This window comes from Pagrus major, chromosome 1 (assembly GCF_040436345.1).
Source record: "Pagrus major chromosome 1, Pma_NU_1.0".
Lineage (NCBI taxonomy): Eukaryota > Metazoa > Chordata > Actinopteri > Spariformes > Sparidae > Pagrus > Pagrus major.
This window is the reverse complement of record NC_133215.1, coordinates 10,343,314-10,363,197: the sequence shown is the minus strand read 5'-3', so window position 1 is coordinate 10,363,197 and position 19,884 is coordinate 10,343,314. Positions and strand designations below refer to the sequence as shown.

Genomic DNA, 19,884 nt, shown 5'->3' with positions numbered 1-19,884 from the left:
CTTGAGTTGAATAGAGTTATCAGTCTTGCTTGTACTGTAGTATATAAGGAAAAACTTAAACATTTTACAGCGCACAGAAAAAAAATCATATCGCATACATCTGGACAATGATAATCTTTGAGATCTGTTTTCTGTGCTGGGCAGGTTTGTAGGAGATTGTTATATTTTGATGGTTTTGTCTCATTCTTGAAACTGTAGAAAGCAGCTACAAGTCAAATCCTGTTTCATGGTTCAGATTGGCTGTTTTGAAGTTTAGAGGTTGAGTCAGTGAGCAGAGGTTGTTCAGAGTTTGGGCTGAACTTGGTGTAAAGTCTGTTTCTGTTCAGGGGACACACGCTTCTCAGCTATACGTCCTTGTTGTAGTGCCACGACTGTGAATGAATGCCAAACCTTTATTTACACTTGAGCCCGCGTCTGGTATTCCAGAGGTCACTGTGGGTCACTTGCTAACCCGCTGCCACCATCGCTAAAATTAAGAGGGGTGGTTTTTCTTTTCTTTTCTTTTTTTAACCCCCAAGTTCCTGTGATGAAGGTATGTGAGATTATATTTCACAACACAAACTGTCAAAAAGCAAATGATCCATAACTTGTGCTGGAGTGGTAATTTGTTCATGTCATGGAGAAGTTGTCTTTGTAGGAAGTAAATTAATTTGACTCGGAGAAAAAAAAAACAGACATGTAACAGATCATTTAGCTTTTTCGTTTGCATTTACATCCAAAATGTAATTTGATATTTAAAATAAAGTTTATTTTAAAGTCTCATAAATTAGAAAAGAACAAATGTGTAACAAACAAAAGTATTATAAGCAGTATTGTCAAGACCTGCTCTTACTGAAAAGCACGATGAGATAACTTTTGTTGTGATTTGGCGCTATATAAATCAAACTGACTTGAAATAACTTAAACCAACTGGTCCTCAAGTTTCAAGTGCACAATACCATTAAAAAATTGAGTATTACAGAATTTAGAAGGTCACATAATATAAATATAATCACATTTCTACTAGTAAAGCCTCTCAGATCTGCCATAATGTTGATTTAAAAAGATGCAATATCTCATTTTAATGTTCAAAAGTTTATTTTATTTGTGCAAAATCCTTAATATCCAGTAGCAACTAACATGTTGATCATATTTAATAGAAACAAGAATGGCACTCAGTAGAGAGCATACCTCTGCCAAGGCTCAACAGTCCCCTTTAATTTAATCAAGCCTAATCCAATATCAAACTCAAACGCATATCACTAAAACTACTTAACTATGATTTAAGCTCTCCAGATCCGCATCAAATTGTACTCGCTCATTGATACCAGCAACCTAAATACGCCGGAGTGTTATACAGGAGAAACTAACGAAAATGTCAAAAAACGCCTTATAATGGTAGCAAACATGAGAAAAAAATCCTGGATCCATTGTTTTATGCGAATCTGCACCAAAAAGTTTATTCTGGGCTGAGACCCATCCTTCATCCTTATGTGGAAATCCGTTCAGTAGTTTTTGTGAAATCCTGTTGACAAACCAACAAACCACCAAACAGAAATGGGTGCAAACATGACCTCCTTGGTAGAGAATAATATTATAAAAAAAATTGGCTGAAATGGAAACTAAAACCTAAAAAATGTAGTACCACATCGACACATGCAGACAATAAAATTACTACAAACATAATCAAAACCAGCAATTCTGTTGTAAAAGGCAAATAATGGGCTAAAACTACCCAGTTGTGAATTATACAATATGTCAGCTAACATATCCATCCTAATCAATGATGCATTTTACAGTCACTCAAAAGCATGTCTCAGAGGATGTGTGATTTTATTCTTAAGTTGTTTGTTTATAATTTCACTTGACTTGCTGGGCAGAACTTGACTGTATCCTCCTTTAAAGAGCAGAAAACTCCCCTAACTGAAGATACATGCATGTTTTAAATTGTTCGAACGGTCTTCTGATTTTCATTCAAGGAAAAGATTCAGTAAAAGTTTATTTACTCATTAAATAGAGCCGGGCTACGGGCTGCCCTTCTCCATATGGGGTGGAGATCAGGTACGGGTCATTCAGAAAACACTTCTCTGAGCCGCTTGTACTTTGGTCTGAGTTGTAAAATGTCCCCGTAGAGCCCTTCACAGTGTGAGTCTTGCAGCTTCAGTGTCGGTCAGGGGTCAAAGAGCAGGACCCTACAGGAGGATCTGCTTGTCACACTGATCCATGGACATCCTGCGAACATAAACCTGCCTGCGTCAGTGCTGTGTTTTATGGTACAATGTCACCGTTTTGGATCCTGTAACGCAAACCTGGTTGTTCTTTTGACCAGCCTTCAAATACTGAAGCTGTTCCCATACTAATTATATGGCTAGGTGGTCATTATAAGCCATTGGAGTACCAGCTTGACATTTTATTTTGGGAAATATATCTTTTCTCGCCTAGACAGGTCTGGCTGCACCCGTTATCATTCTGCTCCAGGGGAGAAATGCTGCTCTGGCTTGTTTGTATTTCCTTAAATCAATCACATAAAGGATGCAGCAACTGTGCCCTGCAAAATAATGTCAGGGGGAACCTGTTTTGCAAGTGGGAAGGCGAGCACAGGCTTAAAATGGCTAAATCCCCACAAAAGAAAAGATTACAGTTCCTAGTTTAGCTCGGTATATATGAATCTACAGCCAGCAACCTGCAGCTTAGCTTAGCACAGAGAGACTGCAAACACAGGGAATCAATCCCATTTCCAATTTTTACCCCGTCCCTTGTTTTTGAGCTCTTGAACCCTCGCTTCATATTTGTCCACTGCTGTGTACAGTGCTCACATCTCTGGTTGTCCTGAAGTCTGGTAGAGTCGCCTACGTGTCCCACAGCTGCTCTGAAGCCCCATACTGAGTCAATTAGACCTGTACAATAGGAACATCAATTACGCCAAGCAGGCACGATCTATATGACTCTGGAGCTCTAATGAGATTAATTCCTCTTGGTTGGGATAAATTCCTTCCCAAACGTCAATGTAGAAGGAGTGATTGAAGTTAACAAGCTCATTAGTGCACTTCAGGACAATGTTCAGAGCTGAATAGTTGATTCTCAGTTGGCAGTCAAGGGGCCGTGGATGATAAGAATAACGACGAGTGGTCCTAGTAGTGAAGACTCTGGATCTTTTTTCTTTCTGGGCCACTAGATAATCGTTATTTGATCAGGCAAGTTAATGCCAGAGAACACACTTTTTGTAAAGGTGGGACAAATTGCATTTAATGTATTTTATGTCGTAGAGCAAAACATTTAAATATCGTAAGCCTGCAGTAACCGCAGACCTCATTTCAGGCATTTAACAGAAAACTAATTCAAAACCTCATCGACTTTGAGGCGAGGGAACCGGATGTGCAAAAATGCAAACTGATTTCTGTGTTTTAGGACTGCAGACTACACCGCTCTATACTACTGCACTAGAGGGTCTAGAGGGTCACTTTAAGAAGTGATGCTAGAGGGGTAACAACAGCGTCACACTGAGAATCATGGGGCCACGATGAGTTAGAACGAGCTGGTTTTAAATAGTTTTTGGTCATCAGCGGAGGTCTGACACAGAGGCTTTGACTACACAGACGATACTTGTTATGAGGATCACTTCATTGTTGGTTCTGGTCTTTTCATGGAATTTGTTGAAAATAAGAAAAATATCGAATACGACCAGACCAATCCTTTAATCTCTTCTGATCAGATTTTATTTCGTCCAAATCCCAAGATCTTGTATGGAGCTGGGTAGCTTGTCTGCGTAACAACATGGTTGGTTTGGTTTACATTATAGCGGTCCTGATGGCTTTGATGCTCCTCACACTGAGAGATGAGTCTTCGTGAGCATTCAATAAATTGATTCCTTCAACATTTTCTCTATCTTTTGAACCTGCACAACACATTTTGTGATCGTTTCTGACTGCAGCCGAGCCCTTGATTCTTTATGAAAAAGATGAAGGGAAAGGGTAATGGGTTGAGGGGTAGTGGAAGAATGAAGGGTTACTGGGCCACAGATGGACGACTAGGTCCGACAAGCTGTGTCTCATTTTCACACAGAGCTGTAATGAGAACCCACTGGGGTGACTTCAAGCACAGGCCTGGGATCAGCTTACCTCTATCGCAAGCCTTTGACCTTAACTGTCTGTGAAACCATATTGTTAATACAGACTGCTCAGAAGAACTGAAACCTCGTGCCTGCTATTTATACCGTTTATAGCCTTTGTTCTCGGCATTTTAAAAAACAAGCTGAGGTGTCTGAGAAGTTTCACTCTGACTACTTCACCACGTGTTTTGTGTCGATGTAATGCCTCAATGTATGTCCCATAGGAGTGCATCGTGAGCCTGTTTACAGCTGACCACATTCAGTCGCCCAGCAAAAGGTTAGCCTGTGACCTGCCACACCGCAGGTACAGTTTAGCCAGCTGACCTACTGCTCGGCTTAAGAGTCCAGTTGCAGGTTAACAGGGGGCTCGAGCCCTTAAATGGCCTTATAAGTGTTTCTACAGAGACCTGAATAGAATTAACACACTTTGAAGGACAGCGGATGAGAGGGGGAGCGTTGCCCTATAAAAGCCAGTTAAACCTTTGACACAGAATGAAGAACTAGTTAGGATCCTGCTCCAGAGCTCTTTGACAACACTCTGAACGAGGCCAATCTGGTGCAGAAAGAAAAATATCGTCCAGCAACATGACTTCACGAAATCGAATATATGAAAGCACACATTCCTGGTAGATTACTTTTATATTTAATGCCTCATCTCTCACACTTTGCACAGAATTGTACAGCTCTTTCATTTAAATAATGGACATATTGTATTTATTATATAATTTATTGTACATTGTCTATTTATGCTTCTTTACTTGCAGTTCTTGTTTTTTAATCTTTCTGTATATTTTTCTACTTGCTTTGTTTTTTGTTTTCGCTAAACCACCAAGACAAATATGTGTATATCTACTTGGCAGTAAACCTGAGTCTGATGCCTCAAATGTTGCAAAATTGCAGCTTTTGAGAACTTTTCAGTTGTATAATTCTGTCTCAGAGTATTATAATATTATGTTTTTGGCATCTGACAATCCTTCAAACACATGGATCTGTTACTCAAACTGGACTTCCTGGATTATATTTCATGCCTCAGTGCTACCTGAAGCAACACAGCCACACCAACGCAGGCGCTCGCATTATTTTAAAGCTCTGAATGCCAGTTTAATAAGCAGGTCACAGGTTATGTCAAGTCGAGTCCTTAAGCCGAAGGCAAATCAAGTCCCAAGACAAAAAATGTTAAAATACATTAGCGTCTGACTTAAACTTGTACTGTGATGGTGGCAGAAGTTTCAGAGACATATTAGTCATAACCTCTGTAGATCAATCAAAACTGTCTGCATGACGAGACAAAACTTGTAAGTGAGAAAACATGTTTGTAATTTGGGTGAACTGAGCCTTTAAATATAAAGAAAAATCCTCCAAAGTCATCCTGGAAGAAACACCACTGTCAGCGGTTACAGTTACCACATGTACCCTGAGTGATATATATTTCTGTGGATTCACGAGGCAGTACGAGACATCTAATTCAAACTCCTTTGTTCAGGAGTGTAAAACACTTTCTGTATCTTCAGAAGCTGAACAATTCATAAAACATTATTTATACACGTCAGGTTCACCAAATCATTTATAGACTCTGTCTTGTTTTCGTTCGGAAAGAAAAACATGTGAAGGGGGACCTCTTGCCAAAACATTCTCTTTGTTCAGTTCTGCTAGAAAAAAAAACTGGCGCGCGTAGAGCTATAAACTTTCATGGCAGGTTTAATTCAGAGCAAATATACCGAGTCAAATTCTTTTTCCTACGACTTAAAACAGGTGACTCACCACCTTTGTGAATGATTGAAGGAGCTGCTGAGTGGAGGAGGGAGGAGGGACTGAGGGACTGAGTTGTGACAGGAATCAACACACTGCAACGATTGCCGATGAAAACGTATCTGACGTGACTGAAGCCGACACGTTCATGGACGAGGTAATGTTTTAAACTTTTATCTGCGTTTTGTTTAGTCACGGTTCGCCAACTTCCTCCCTCCCTCTCTGACTCTCTCCTGGGAGTTATAGCGACAGGGGACTGAATGAAACGCACTGGAATAAAGTGACAGATTTGATTATTTGAAACATTTTGGATAGTTTAAGTAAACAACAACAATAACATCAACAAAATATGCATGAAAGATGTAGTTGGTTTTAGACATTTTAATGCCAAAATCTCACATATTATATCTTTAAAGGATCTGATATTTAATGTACTTAAGTATCAAAAGTACAAGTAAATATATATATGAATAATATATATATGTTTACATTATGTACAGTAAATATTGTATTATAGGGGTCAACTGATTATTGCCCTGGTTGATTATCAGATCCATTATCAGAATCAGCTGTTTTTTTAAATCTGATTGCTGATAAAATAAATTTAAAGGTGCAATTTGAAAGAAAAGTTTATTTTTTAGTCTCATTCCCAACTCATCAAATAATGACACTAGGATTGTTGGACAGCCACCATCCCAAAGCATCATTGTTTGACGAGTTGGGAATGAGACTTAAAAATAAACTTTTTTTTACACATAGCACCTTTAAAAAATGCACTACTTTGGCTCTGATGCAGCATGCAATCTGCAAAGTAATTAGTAACTAAGGTTATCAAATAAATGTAGTAGGCAGTAAATGAGTAAATGTACTTAGTTACTTTCCATCACTTTCCAAAAGTATCTGAATATCTAAACCACAAGGAGGAAGTGGTAAAATATGTCTCTGTGATTTGTGTGAACTGACCCTTCAAGCTCGAAAAATTCCACAAACATCACATCCAAGATTTAAGTGTTCACTGATTTCAGTGGAGCAGGAGGAAGGTCACCCCTGAGAAGAACCACACCGCTGTCTGCAGACCAGACTGGAGCTCATGGGGGTCTGAGAGCGGACAGGAGCCAGAGCTGCAGAGCAGGAGGAGGCAGATTGGGTTTCACCCCTGGGTGTGCTGGCTGGAGGTCTGCTTCTCACACCAGGGCGAACAATATTTCACCGTGTGGTACGAACCTGCAGACCTGCCCAGAGGATTTCAACACTAAAACTCCTAATGATGGAAAATTAACGCTTCACTGAACTGAGCTAAATGCCCCTACTGACTACATTTCCAAACTATTTACAGCGTGGGTCTAAAAACAGCAACTGAGGGGATCACTCAGGATATGTTTCTGTTGATCTGGGCGTAATGAGGAAACCCTGTCAGACACGTTTTGTTTTTATTTCCACGAAGGGCAGGAGGATGAAATAGAGAGGGAAGCTGTTAGGAAAACGACTGGTGATAAAATACTATGAGCTATAATTAGAAATCAAAAAAGCCTGTCAGACCCAGAGGAGCAACAAGTGAGGAGTCAGATTTGGGTTCACCTGATATGAGGAAACCAAGCGCTGAGTGGAGACGCGGTCTTTACGCACAGACTCCTCCCACACATGCCTGGAAGAAAACCTCTTGTACAGTAGGATCTGGCCACTGGAAGAAGATCCATCCACGCTGACTGATGCTAGACAGCCTCTGACTGATTTTTACGCGTTTAGAATTTGCAGCTTTTACGCGCACACAAAATGAGAGCCTTTATTCCGACAGTGACAGTGCTGTGGGTGATGACATTACCCTGCATGGAAGCTATCCACGGATTGTACAACTTTGGCCAGCATGAATTATTCTACAAAAAGAACAACTGCAAGCCGATTCCTGCAAACCTCCTCCTGTGCCACGACATCGAGTACACAGAGATGCGCCTCCCGAACCTGCTCGGACACGAAACCATGAATGAGGTTCTGCAGCAGGCTTCGTCTTGGATCCCGCTGGTGCAGAAGCAGTGTCACCCCGACACGAGAAAGTTCCTCTGCTCCCTTTTCGCTCCCGTCTGTCTGGACGATCTGGACGAGCCCATACAGCCGTGCAGGTCTCTGTGCGAGAGCGTTAAGAACGGCTGCGCGCCCGTGATGTCCGCGTTTGGCTTCCCCTGGCCGAAGATGTTGGACTGCGAGCGTTTCCCACTCGACAATGACCTGTGCATCCCACCTGCAGGCATCGAGAGCTTCGCGCCAGTCACCAAAGAGGGTTAAGTTTTGTTAAACTTTAAATTTACCATCGCCAAATCTTGTGCGTAAATGGAAAATTAGATTCTTGGCGCATGAATAATATGTGTGAATAGCTTGATTTTTCAGTAATCTGTCCATAATTTGCACCACAATCCACACCTGCCTATGTTGTGTCCCACCTATTCTGCACAGTACATAAAACTGTGTGTTGAATTATGGAAGATTATGTAACATTTACCATGTCTAACTTCTTCTTTAGTGCCCAGAGTGTGCGATGCTTGCAAGGAAACAGATGAAAACGACAACGAAATTGTAGACAACCTGTGTAAGAATGACTTTGGTAAGTCCACCCACCTATTTTATTAAAGCATTAGTTTCCAAAGGTGGAGCTCAGGGGCTCCGAGAGGTCATGACCCTTCAAGTTCCAGGAGGAGAAATTGTGACCAGGATTTCCCTCCTCACTTTAATCATTTATATCACTAAAACAACTGCATATACATAGTTCATAAGCTTCTCAGCTGGTTTTCATTAATACATGTCAACAAATTTTCCCCTCTTCTTGCACCAAGCTCTGAAGATCAAAGTCAAGGAGATCTCCTACATCAACGGCGACACCAAGATAGTGCCAGAGACCAAGAGCAAGACCATCTACAAGCTGAACGGCGTGACGGAGCGTGACCTGAGGAAGACGGTGCTGTGGCTGAAGGACGGCCTGCAGTGCATCTGCGAGGAGATGAACGACATCAACGCTGCCTACCTGGTCATGGGCCAGAAGATGGACGGCAATCTGGTCATCACCTCGCTGAAGCGCTGGCAGAAGGGACAGCGAGAGTTCAAGAGGATTTCCCGCAGCATCCGCAAGCTGCAGTGCTAGGAAGGAAAAAAAGAAAAAGCACTGCATGTGTCGCTGTCGGAGGAAAAGTTTAGTTTAGCTCGTTTCAATTATCCCAGTCAAGTTGTCACACAAGTTGCAGTTATGATTCATAGATTCCTTTCAGCAAAAATGTGTCTCTGACCTTAGAAAACACAAATTCCTCCGTTTTCAAATGGTTTATAGTCAAAAATGTGCATTATCTTGAAAAATAGGAAATATACAACATATCTTGAGCTGGCTAAAGCATTTGTTTGACTCTACAATTATTATTTTCATGGATGTTCATCTTCTAAAAGGTGTTACACTCCGATACACTCGAGCTACATTCGTCAAAAAGGCCACCATTTTTTTAAAAACACGTTTTTAAGTTGCTAAACAACACAGATTGTCCATTTCTTCTGAGCAGGGCACACATTTATGTCTGGCAGACACAGAAGAAAGCAAAAAAAAAAAAAATGACTTAAAGGGTAACTCCACCAATTTCACACATTAAGGTGAGTTTAGAGGTCTTGGGGAGTACGGCTACATATGAAAAAAGTAGTATAAATCCTACTTTGACTCCAGAGGAAGCTGCATGTAATCTGATAAATTGCCTCCAGTGGTGTCACTCCGTGGCTAAGTTGCATTGTGGGTAATATAGGCACCAGGTTTTGTAAAGCAGTCCACTGGGCTTGTATTGCACTACTATTTGGACTCGGTTTGAAAATCAATGCAGCAGAACCACAGATACTGCCTTTTTATTCCACGCATTCCTCTTACTTTTGAAAACCTGGTGTCTACTTTACCCACAATGCAGTTTGGCCATCGAGTGACATTACTGGAGGCACTTTATCAAGACAGGCAGGTAAACACACTTTAATGTGAAAAATTGGTGGAGTTACCCTTTAAATCGTAGCAATGTGAGATTTTATGAAGTTCATCCATTGACTCCCATTCATTTTGCACTTAGTGAGCTCTGGGCGCCCCCTAGTGGTCAGTTTTAAAGTGGTGCGTCATCGCTGTCACCTCATTCATTGCAGTTGATTGCACTCAGAGGGTGTCCAACGTGTGAAGAAATCACTAATTACATGGTTAGAGTGAAAACTGGCAGAGCTTTGAATCCAGGATTAAAAACAGTTGACTCTTAAAAATCATTGACAGATGTGGCCTGCTGTTTAATCCTACGATGGGGGTGAATTTGAGTCATTTTCCTTTTCTCATCTGGTGTTCCCTAGGCTCTGTTTCTGCAGTGATCTGCTTCATAATATAAAAATTAAACTGTTTTTCATGGGCATTCCTCAAACAATGTTAAATCATCCACAGGTGTTTGAGACGACTCAAAACTCCTGCAGGGAACAAAATACAGACGGAGTGCTCAAGGTAGGAGTGGATGATTAAAGTCCTCAAGTTAAATAAAAAGAGCTCTGGTAAGATTTTTTTAGGGGAGTCAAAAATAAAGTATTTGCATTAAAAAACTCTTTTCTATCATAATTCTACAGAAACAAAAATCTAATTCATATTGTGTGGTGCATTTTGAGTGAAGTTGTGATCCCCGTGTGCGTAGTGTGAAGTTCAACGACAAAATAGTATTCGTGTTTTTTTTAATTCATACCGTTTTCTCAAGCAAAAATGAGAGATAGCTGGCTATATTCTCTTCCTGTTCCACATTTTAATATTCTTGGATCTTTTTTGTACTTGAGCCACTGCATACTTTTCTACCACAGTATGATTTAACAAACAAATATTTTTCTACTCCAGACTTTTCATACTTCATTTAAACTTTTTATGTTCCATCTTCATCCTGTTGTTTGTTGAGTAACACGAGTTGTTTTTTTTTTTATTATTATTTAGGTATTTACGTTGAATATCTGAGTTTTGGGTTGGTAGTGTTGATTTGATGAGCAGTAACTTGTTAAGCGCAAATAATCATGTGTTGTATGTGTGCAATGTAAAATATTTTTTTTGAAGTATTACCGTGTAAATATCAAATACTGTCTTTTATTCTTGTATAAAGTTTTCAGCGATTAAAAGCTGCCAACGACATGTTTTGAAATGACTCATTTTATTAGTGTGTGTGTGTGTCTGTGTGTGTCAGGAAACCAATAAACCTACAGTATGTATTGATAAACGGCACCATCTAGTGGAATTAAATGGTAAAATCTGGTCATGGTAAGAATTGGAAGCATATGAGACTTTTTTTTGGTGTGTCTAGTAATATTTAAATGTATTTACAAATACTTGCTGTATTATTCCAATAATAGTCATTAATGTTTTTTGCAACACATCAGATCTGTATTTTGTTTTTGTGTACACAATGTTCCCCCTGTTATTAAACCTAAGTGAAGCTTATAATGCTAAATGAATCTGGGCCTGTAAGCCTTGTGTCACTTAAATGAAAACATGTAAAAAAGAAAAAGGAAAAAAAAAGCCTGTACTTTTATACCAGCTGTTGTACATTTTGCCGACACACTTCTGAGAAACACATGGCACTTTTTGTTCCTGATACCACTTTGTTTTTCAGTACTGGGATTACTGAGGGAAATTCTTGTACTGCTCACAAGCTGTGGGTATGAGTGAGTCCTGAGGCTTTGAAAATATTCCAACAGGTCATTTTATCCAGGAAAAAGATGTCAAAAACTTCACCGGTAAACTTTGAAAGAGTTTATATTTCTCCTTTTTAAATCATCCAATTCAATCTAACTCAGAAAACCTCAAAAAAGATGGGGTCTAGACTAGCTTTATATGAAAAGTGGCATGAGGATAACTTTTGTTGTGTTTAATAACAATTTAATAACATAAAATCTTTATTTACCTTTTACTTAATACCAAAAGCTCCATAAAGCTCCACACTGACAGATTTGAAAACATTAAACTGAGTCTGCCTATTTTTTTTAAGTCTATAAAACGTCAGAAAAATAGTGAAAAAGTTTGCCTGAGGTGAAAGTGTTGTCTTCAAATTGTGTGTTTTGTGTAACCAACAGTTCAAAACTCAAATATTTAAATTATTCAGATTCATAAATGTTGAGAGATGCAGCAAATTCTCACATAAGATGCTGGAACCAGCACATGTGTACCACGTTATTGTTTTATAGATAACCTAAAATGGATTGTGGGCACCTCCATCAATTTTACACATTAAAGTGTGTTAACAGGTCTGCATATGTGGAAAAAGTAGTGTAAAACCTTTTGTGGCTCTAGAGGAAGCTTTGTGTGGCTACATTGCATTGTGGGTAATGTAGGCACCAGGTTTTGAAAAGCAGTCTACTGGTCTGGCATTGCACTGATATCAGAACCAGAGATATCACCTTTTTTATTCCACGTGTTCTTCCTTTTCAAATTCTGGTGCCTACATTTCCCACAATGCATCTTAGCTACTGAGTGACATCACTGGAGGCAATTTATCAGATTACATGCAGCTTCCCCTCGAGACGCAAGAGGCTTTATACTACTTTTTTCCACACATGCAGTCGTACTCCACAAGCAAACTTTAATGTGTTAAAATTGGTGGAGTTACCCTTTAATCAGCTGCTTGCGTTACTACTGACAGGTCTACCCATCAACTCATTGTGTTGTCTTGAAGTAGCCGAATGCAGTAAAATGTGTCTGGGTGGTTTCACCTCAGTCTCCCAGTTGCCGTACTACCTGGATGGCTGACATTACATGCCAAAGTACTCAGGGTACCTACAGTGAGACCTCCCACGAGGAAGGGTCGTTACACTCAGGTATACCTCAGTTGTGACTTCTGAACAGAACTGAAAGTGAATAATGACTGATGAATTAACATACTCACAATGCCACCCTGACCACACCTCATCCTACATACTTCACACTATACTAACACGCTTCACACCTTGAGTCATGTGACTGTCACGTGTGACTGACCTCAATGACTCACCTCCACAGCCCTCATGTGACATTATAGTGTGAATGACCCAGAAATACCTGGGACTCCCCACCGGCCAGTAGAGCTGAGAGTGCCTAAAAAGTTTTTAAGTGTACACCTCCTGTCTAGACAGTAGTTTCATTCTGACCCGGTGCTGGTCTCGTGCTTGTAGTCCAGGTTTTCTAATGCTAATAGGTTATAACATTAAAAGTCAGCGCCACAGCTGCTTATAATTAATCGGTGACATCTATAAGTTTCAACGCTGACACGGACTGTTCCTCATAACGAGTACTTTTACTTTTCTTTGCTTTCTTAAGTAATATTTCAAGTGTCAGACTTTTACTTTTTACTGTATTTTTACACTGTTGTATTGAAACTTTTACTTAGTACAGTACCTGAATAGCCTTCTTCCATCATTGTACTGTGTGTATATATAGATCTTAGATATTTTCCAGTGATGGAAAGTAACTAAGTAGATTTACTCTAGTACTGCACTTAAGTAGTTGTGAGGAACTAGTACTTTACTTATTTATAGTATTTTTACGTTTTCTGCTACTTTATACTTCAAATGTTGTACTTTAACATGTATTAGTTACTAGTTACTTTGCAGATTGCATGCTGCATTAGAGCAAAAGTAGCACATTTTTTCATTTTTTTTCATTATTGACCATCGATTAAAAAAAACCCACTGAAATCTGAAAAAAATCTGAAAAATGCTGAATATTATAATAATTTAGTATAACTCACACTTTTGATACTTAAGTACATTTATTGCCAGAAAATTACTTTTGATACTACGTATATTTAAACATTAGATATTTTAAGACATTACCAAAGTAATATTTTAACACTATATGTTTACTTTTACTTAACTATGACTTTTGGGGACTCTTTAAAACACTCATGTCAACATTGACGGGGGCTATTCTTAATATTGAGCACTTTTAACTTTTCTTTCCTTTTTTTGTAGTTAAGTAATATTGTGAATTCCAGCCTTTTACTTGTAACAGAGTATTTTTATACACTGTTGTATTGATACTTTTACTTAAGTACAGCAGCACAATACTCCTTCCATCACTCTACTGCATACACAGTGCATCTTTATATCTTTATATTTATTTATATCTTGAATTAACTGATTAAATTATGGATTAGCCTATAAATTTAACATCTTCGCACAGGGAAAATCATACTTAAACCAATGCTTATTTCCCTTGTGAAATACCAGCATAATCTTCCAGAATATAATCACTATACAGTATGATATCATGGTTATTTATATATATATATTAATGAGAAAGCTGATATCCGGTAAATTTCAAGAACAATGAGATCACGGTCCCAGCGGATATATTTCTAATTCCAACATTTCAGAAAGCAGAAATGTCCCATACGATTATTAAGAGCCACACAATGGTCAGTCACAGTATGAATCATGAATCAGCTGCAATAGACTCAACACACTCACTGGTTTGGCCACAACTGCGCAATCCAGGCTGCGCAACACAACTCAATTACATCATGAAGAAGAGACGTTTATGGTGCCTTCAGAGCGATGGGAAAAACTGAAACCGTGTGAGCGACATCAACACAAATGACTGGAGTGTATGGGGAATTTGCTGACACTCACCGGCACTGATGTGACGTTTAGGGGGCGGGATGCGTGGAAAACCTTGTAAACTACCGCTGGGAAAATTAATGCCCTTGAATTAAGTATTGTTTGTGATTACTTGCAAAAATATTAGCTAATACTTTAAGGGGGGGGACTTCATGTCTAAGGTTAGGGTTTTTTTTTTTTAAGCTAGTTTCTGTTGAACTTTGGAGTGGAAGAAACAGTGCTGTCATGTCAAAGTCATGTGCCCCAATTTCTAAAAATAAAACAAATTAAAACACTGTTTGTGCGCTACTGCTAATCAAAAGCACAAGCACAAAGCTCTCTGCGATGAGAGAGAGTTGCGAGTTTACGACCGCTATGAACGCACCACCTTTACTTTTTTTTCAGCTGTCGGTGGCAGCAAGCTTAAAAAAGTTAGTGAGCCTCAATTAAACATTTGTGTTTTCTGTGTTTTCTTCAACATTCGTGCCAATAGGCTATAAAACCCCAATTACCTCCCAATGACGGTCGACGGTGAATCTTTAAAAGCGAGCAGAGCTCATTTTGACGAAGCTCAAAAAAGTCCGCGGGGAAGTTCCCTAGGAAATCCCCTGTTCGGGGATATTATTCTCGAGGCTGGTGCACACAGTTGACCTCCTCGGCGCATTTCTAAAAGACACACGGCCGGGAGCAGAGGCGTCAAATGCTGGATTATTAGAGAAAAGACGAATCCTTCCTTTTTTTTTTTAAACACAACAAAAGCCTCGCAATGGATAACGTCAGTATAAACACGGATAACGACGCGCTGAGAGACAAGGTCCGGAGCTACAGCACGCTCAACTCTCTGTATCATGAGACGCAGCAGGAAATCGACCTCCTCAACAAGCAGATCTACGTGAAAGACAATATCATTGCAGATTTAAAGGCGAGGCTGGGGAGGTATGAGAGGATCTACATGTCGCTGGGGGATAAAGAGTCTGTGGTCATCGGGCCGTCCAAGTCTCTGCTGGAGAGCTTGTGTAAAGAGATATGCAAACTGAAACAGAAGAGGAATGACATGGAGTTCAAGGCGTCTCGACAGGCAGAGGTAAATAACGCAGGAAAATGGTGTGAATAATGTTGTTCCGTGCAGATGAGCGATGGAGGAAAGAAGTGTGACATCTCTGTCCGTATGTCTACTTTTAATAACAAACTTTAAACTAGCTTAAACCATTAAATCCACATTGCAATGTTCCACTTTCTCTGTCACAGTCTGTCTTCTGGGGGTGTAAAAAATAGTGTTTTTACATATAAATATATAGTGGATTTATTTAAATTCATTGCTGGACAGGATCACAAATAGATGCATGATTAAAAGACAATAAAAACGCTACTCAGAATTAGTAGCTGAATTTCTATTTTGTGTTTTGTGAATGTTTTTGCACATATATGCACCCATATCCCGATACCCCTAACTCATTTTGAGTAATGAGTAGCAATAATAAGACTCACACATTTTTTTTTCTACGTGTATCCTTAATACATCAATGCACTATAAATAAGATGACCTATAACAAACTCATGTGATCATCTGATTCATCTCTCAGGAGATCCAGAGGCTGACTGTGCAGCTCCGAGAGAAGGAGCTGGAGCTGGAGACCGTCAGGTGTCAGCCGGACCACGAGAAGGACCAGGAGATCCAGAGGCTGCGGTCGGCCCTGGAGGAGAGGAAGCGGTCCGAGGCCACCAGAGCCGTCCTCTGCACATCCCTGGCGGAGGAGGCTGACCAGCTGCGCAGCCAGCTCGGCGCAACGGTGAAGGTGTGCCAGGAGCTGCTGGCCAGGCTGGAGAAAGAGAAGGAAGGGGGAGACGAAGTGGAGGTTGTGGTTCAGCAGCAAAATGCTAAGGAGGTGTGTGAGGATGTGTTTTTGTGTACTTGGGGCTTCATGGGTTGACCGGTGCATTACACATTTAACTGCAGTGTCGGTACATATTCTTTTGGAGGGCTCTGTTGTAACTTTACTTCCACCCTTGTCTTCAGTTGTCAGAGTCTGCTGATGTAAGTGGTGTGAACACCCAAATCTGTCGACTTCAGGAGGAGAATCAACAGCTAAAGCAGCGAGTGGCATATGTAAGTCCTCACCTAGAACAGGTTTACAAGTTGTGTTCATAAAGAAATGTGTATTTTTTGCCTTAAAATCAACCTGGCACAAGAAAAAAACAAATATTTAGACAAGATATTGAGGTGATTTTGTTTAAGAAAATATATTCAAATGCCTTTTTTACACCTTAAACCTTTGTTGTGGTTGCTCCTTTTAGGTTCAAGGTCTGAATTCTCAGTGGCAGAAGTATGATGCCAGCAGGGAGGACTATATCAGAGGTTTATGTCAGAGGCTGAAGGAGACCTCTGGGCCAGGCATGATGCCTGTGCTGGGCTCTGTAAGCACTGGGTTGCTTCATCATGAGATCTCCAGGCTCAACGGCTTACTCGACGAGAAGATGACCGAGTGTGGGCGGCTGGATAGAGAAGTGGAGGACATTAGGAGGCAAGACCGGGAGCGAATCCAGACTCTGGAGCAGCAGGTTGGTGCTACATGGAGGTTGCAGTAGATCCCTGTAGTCTGCTGCGTTTAATCTTGAGATTGCTTTTGTATAACTTGAGCGTAAACAGGATCAAGACGACTAAAGGTTTCTTCTTTTCATCCCTTAGGTGCTCATCTATGCAGAGGACTTTAAGTCTGAGCGTGCAGACAGAGAGCGAGCACAGGGCCAGATCGAAGACCTGAAGGAGCAGGTTCATCAGTTAAAACGGCAGCTACACAAACAGGTGAGACGACAACCAATAAATCAGGTGGATAAGAGCAGCTTTGGGCACATACACTTGCTTGTGCAGTCCTAACAGTGTATGAATGTGACTTCAGCAGGGAGCAAGCAGAGAGAGCAGAGAAGTGGTTCCCATGTGTCGTGTGCACATAGGACACAGGATCTCCTCGAGGCGACATAAGGACTCTTCAGAGCCTCTACTGATGACCACAGCTGAGATGCAGAAACAGCCTGCAGCTGCAGCGGCAACAACAACAACGACAACAACACCGAGCCCCGCCTGGAACGAATGCCCAGGCCTGTCGGAGCTACAGTGCCCGCGGTGCCTCGCCACGTTCAACGACAGGGACGCTGCAGAGTACCTGAACCATTGCGAGGAGTGCGCCAAACTATGAACGGAACAACACTCATTTGGAGAAGACACTTATCTCTCGCTGACAGTAACTCAACACTGAGGAGCAGCACTACACGACAGAAAAACAACTTGAGTGGAGTTTCCAATTCGGAGAGGCTTGACAACAAATGAAACGACTGACTTAAGATGATTGGACACGGTGAAGCAAAACTGTACAACCCAAAGTTCCCCTGTCGCAAGAGAAATGAATTCATCAGGCTAGTCTAGTATAACAAAAAAAAAATCCAGTGTGTGGTTCTTAGTGTTCTCCTGTTGCAATACAGGAGGTTGTTGTGGTGGAGAAGTGGATGCCAATGCAATATATCAAATATAATATACCTCAATGTGTCAAATTACAAACCTATTGCACTTTTTTGACATTTAGCCAAAAATTAATCGTACGATTAAGAGATTCATGACGCATAAGCTTCTTATTTTTGGATCTAGACATCTTAGTTGATAATGTGGTGCTATTAGTTGTTTTTGATTGAACTTTACGTAGTTCTGGTCTGTAAATTATATATTCTTAATAACAGATTTAAAATATATAACTATTCTATTAATATTTATTCTCTTTGCATAGTGATAGGAAGAGGCAAATTATTTTTAGTGCAATGTTTTGTTGCCTTTTTTCTATAAAGCCATGAAATACTTTGTTTTTTTCTGTAAACTTTTTGGGATCAAAAATGTAAAATACATTACAACTGGAGAAAATGTTTGAGATCCACTTCTTTTTGAAACTGTGTTTTTAAAGATTGCATCCCAACTGACGAAATGCTTATTTTTTTTGGAGATCTTTGGTGCTGTTTCTCTTGAGCTGGCACATTATTTTTGTAATAAAAGACTGTTCAGCCTCACTTTATCTTATGGTGATTTATACAGCTTTAAATATGTTTTATAACTGCGTGGTGTATTTTGCTTCTTGAGTCTGCAGCCTGGAGCTGTAACCACAGATCACAGCCTAACCACGAAAATGTTGGCACTACTTAATCTAAGTCTGTGTGCATGTCTTTTTTGTGTGTTTGTGTGTGTCCATCTGTGTCACGTGTATGTGCTTGTGCGCGGTGGAAAACCCCTTCCCAGTGTTGCCTGAATGGGCACGCTGTACTGTGACAAACCATATTCCCAGCTGTTGTGTGGCTGAAGCAAACACTACAGGGGTACTGAGAAGACCAAGTGAAAGATGGTAGCTCAAGTTACATCCCAACGACCCTCAATAACCGCCTGCTGATCACTTGGGGGACCTAAACATTGTGCAGTCAGTCGTGAAGTATCGTTTTGACACAAACGGGCCAACAGTGCTGTGTGGTGAATCAGTTGTCATGGATCTGGTGCAGTAAGAACAGGAAGCTGGACATCCCCTGTTTAAAAGGAAGTAGGCAGTTGCAGTGCATAGAAAAGACGCAGCTTAACTGTGTTCACCGCGACTGAGTGAGCAGCATTGTTATTTTAATCAGATAAAGGTTCATTTAAAGCAAAGCCTCTGGAATTTTGTGAAGACACAACACATGAAACTAAAAGAACAGACATTATTCTTATCAATGAAAAGTTGAATCCATTAGAAATGATTAGATACTCTCAGGGGGTTTGCTTTTAAATCCCATTAAGATAAGGATGTTCAAAAATGGATTATTTGCTTTCTTAAGGGTCAGTTGAGAAGATTGATACCACTCTTGAAGACGTAGGGTAAAAACCAAGCTAATGCGAGCAGTTGTTTATCTTAGCCTAGCTTAGCACAAACACTTAACCAAGTGTAAAAAGCAGAATTCAGAGAAATAGTCCAGGAAATAGCCCCCGTAAAACTTCAAATTGAGGTTTTCTATTACACTTTGTTTTCTGTACAGATTAAACACAAGATGATAAGTAAACTGAATGAGCTACGTTAGCTGCACCGCTAGCTTATGGGCCGCCACTGGAAACTTCACATTTACTGCACAAAATAAGTGTTATCAGTCTTCTCATCTATTTTATTGTTATTTTGTTGTTGTCAGAAACGCCCATAAAATTCAAACTGTTTATTTTTTTTTTTTTGTAAATTAAACTTTTTGTACTGCTCAATCACAAGATATACGTTCATTAGTGATTGGACAGAGCTATGCTAGCTAAGCTTACTAATAGGATGGGCTATATAAGTGCTATCAATCTTCTCATCTAAGTTTTTGCTTGAAACCCTCATATAAGAGCAAGTTGTTTTGTTTTTTTTAACACTTACTCTTTACACTTATTATGTTAATTGGTGATTGGACAGAGCTAGGCTAGCTGTTTA

General features: G+C 40.1%; 2 protein-coding genes across 3 annotated transcripts; both read left to right on the top strand.

Annotated features, from left to right (window-relative positions):
• The first annotated feature begins 7,609 nt into the window (after positions 1–7,609).
• Positions 7,610–8,966, top strand: sfrp2 (secreted frizzled-related protein 2). The gene is made up of 3 exons (XM_073477737.1): positions 7,610–8,111; positions 8,352–8,432; positions 8,662–8,966. Exons 1-3 carry the CDS (start codon positions 7,610–7,612, stop codon positions 8,964–8,966), a joined length of 888 nt encoding a protein of 295 aa, XP_073333838.1.
• A 5,648-nt stretch (positions 8,967–14,614) lies between these two features.
• Positions 14,615–18,473, top strand: tnip2 (TNFAIP3 interacting protein 2). Of its 2 annotated transcripts, none has more exons than XM_073463333.1 (6): positions 14,615–15,509; positions 16,009–16,311; positions 16,443–16,532; positions 16,721–16,984; positions 17,112–17,228; positions 17,323–18,473. In XM_073463333.1, the coding sequence occupies exons 1-6, from the start codon at positions 15,192–15,194 to the stop codon at positions 17,617–17,619; spliced, it is 1,389 nt and encodes a 462-aa protein (XP_073319434.1). In that variant the 5' UTR covers positions 14,615–15,191; the 3' UTR covers positions 17,620–18,473. The 2 variants fall into 2 exon arrangements, with proteins under 2 accessions (XP_073319434.1, XP_073319443.1); XM_073463342.1 differs by having other exon boundaries at positions 15,115–15,509; positions 17,326–17,720.
• The last annotated feature ends 1,411 nt before the right edge of the window (positions 18,474–19,884 follow it).

Excerpts from the sequence above, each read along its gene's own strand:
- sfrp2 (XM_073477737.1), top strand. The coding sequence starts at position 7,610 with ATGAGAGCCTTTATTCCGACAGTGACAGTGCTGTGGGTGATGACATTA. Across the intron at positions 8,112-8,351 it reads CGCGCCAGTCACCAAAGAGG|TGCCCAGAGTGTGCGATGCT; the intron begins GTTAAGTTTTGT and ends CTTCTTCTTTAG. Across the intron at positions 8,433-8,661 it reads CCTGTGTAAGAATGACTTTG|CTCTGAAGATCAAAGTCAAG; the intron begins GTAAGTCCACCC and ends TCTTGCACCAAG.
- tnip2 (XM_073463333.1), top strand. The coding sequence starts at position 15,192 with ATGGATAACGTCAGTATAAACACGGATAACGACGCGCTGAGAGACAAG. Across the intron at positions 15,510-16,008 it reads AGGCGTCTCGACAGGCAGAG|GAGATCCAGAGGCTGACTGT; the intron begins GTAAATAACGCA and ends TTCATCTCTCAG. Across the intron at positions 17,229-17,322 it reads AACGGCAGCTACACAAACAG|CAGGGAGCAAGCAGAGAGAG; the intron begins GTGAGACGACAA and ends ATGTGACTTCAG.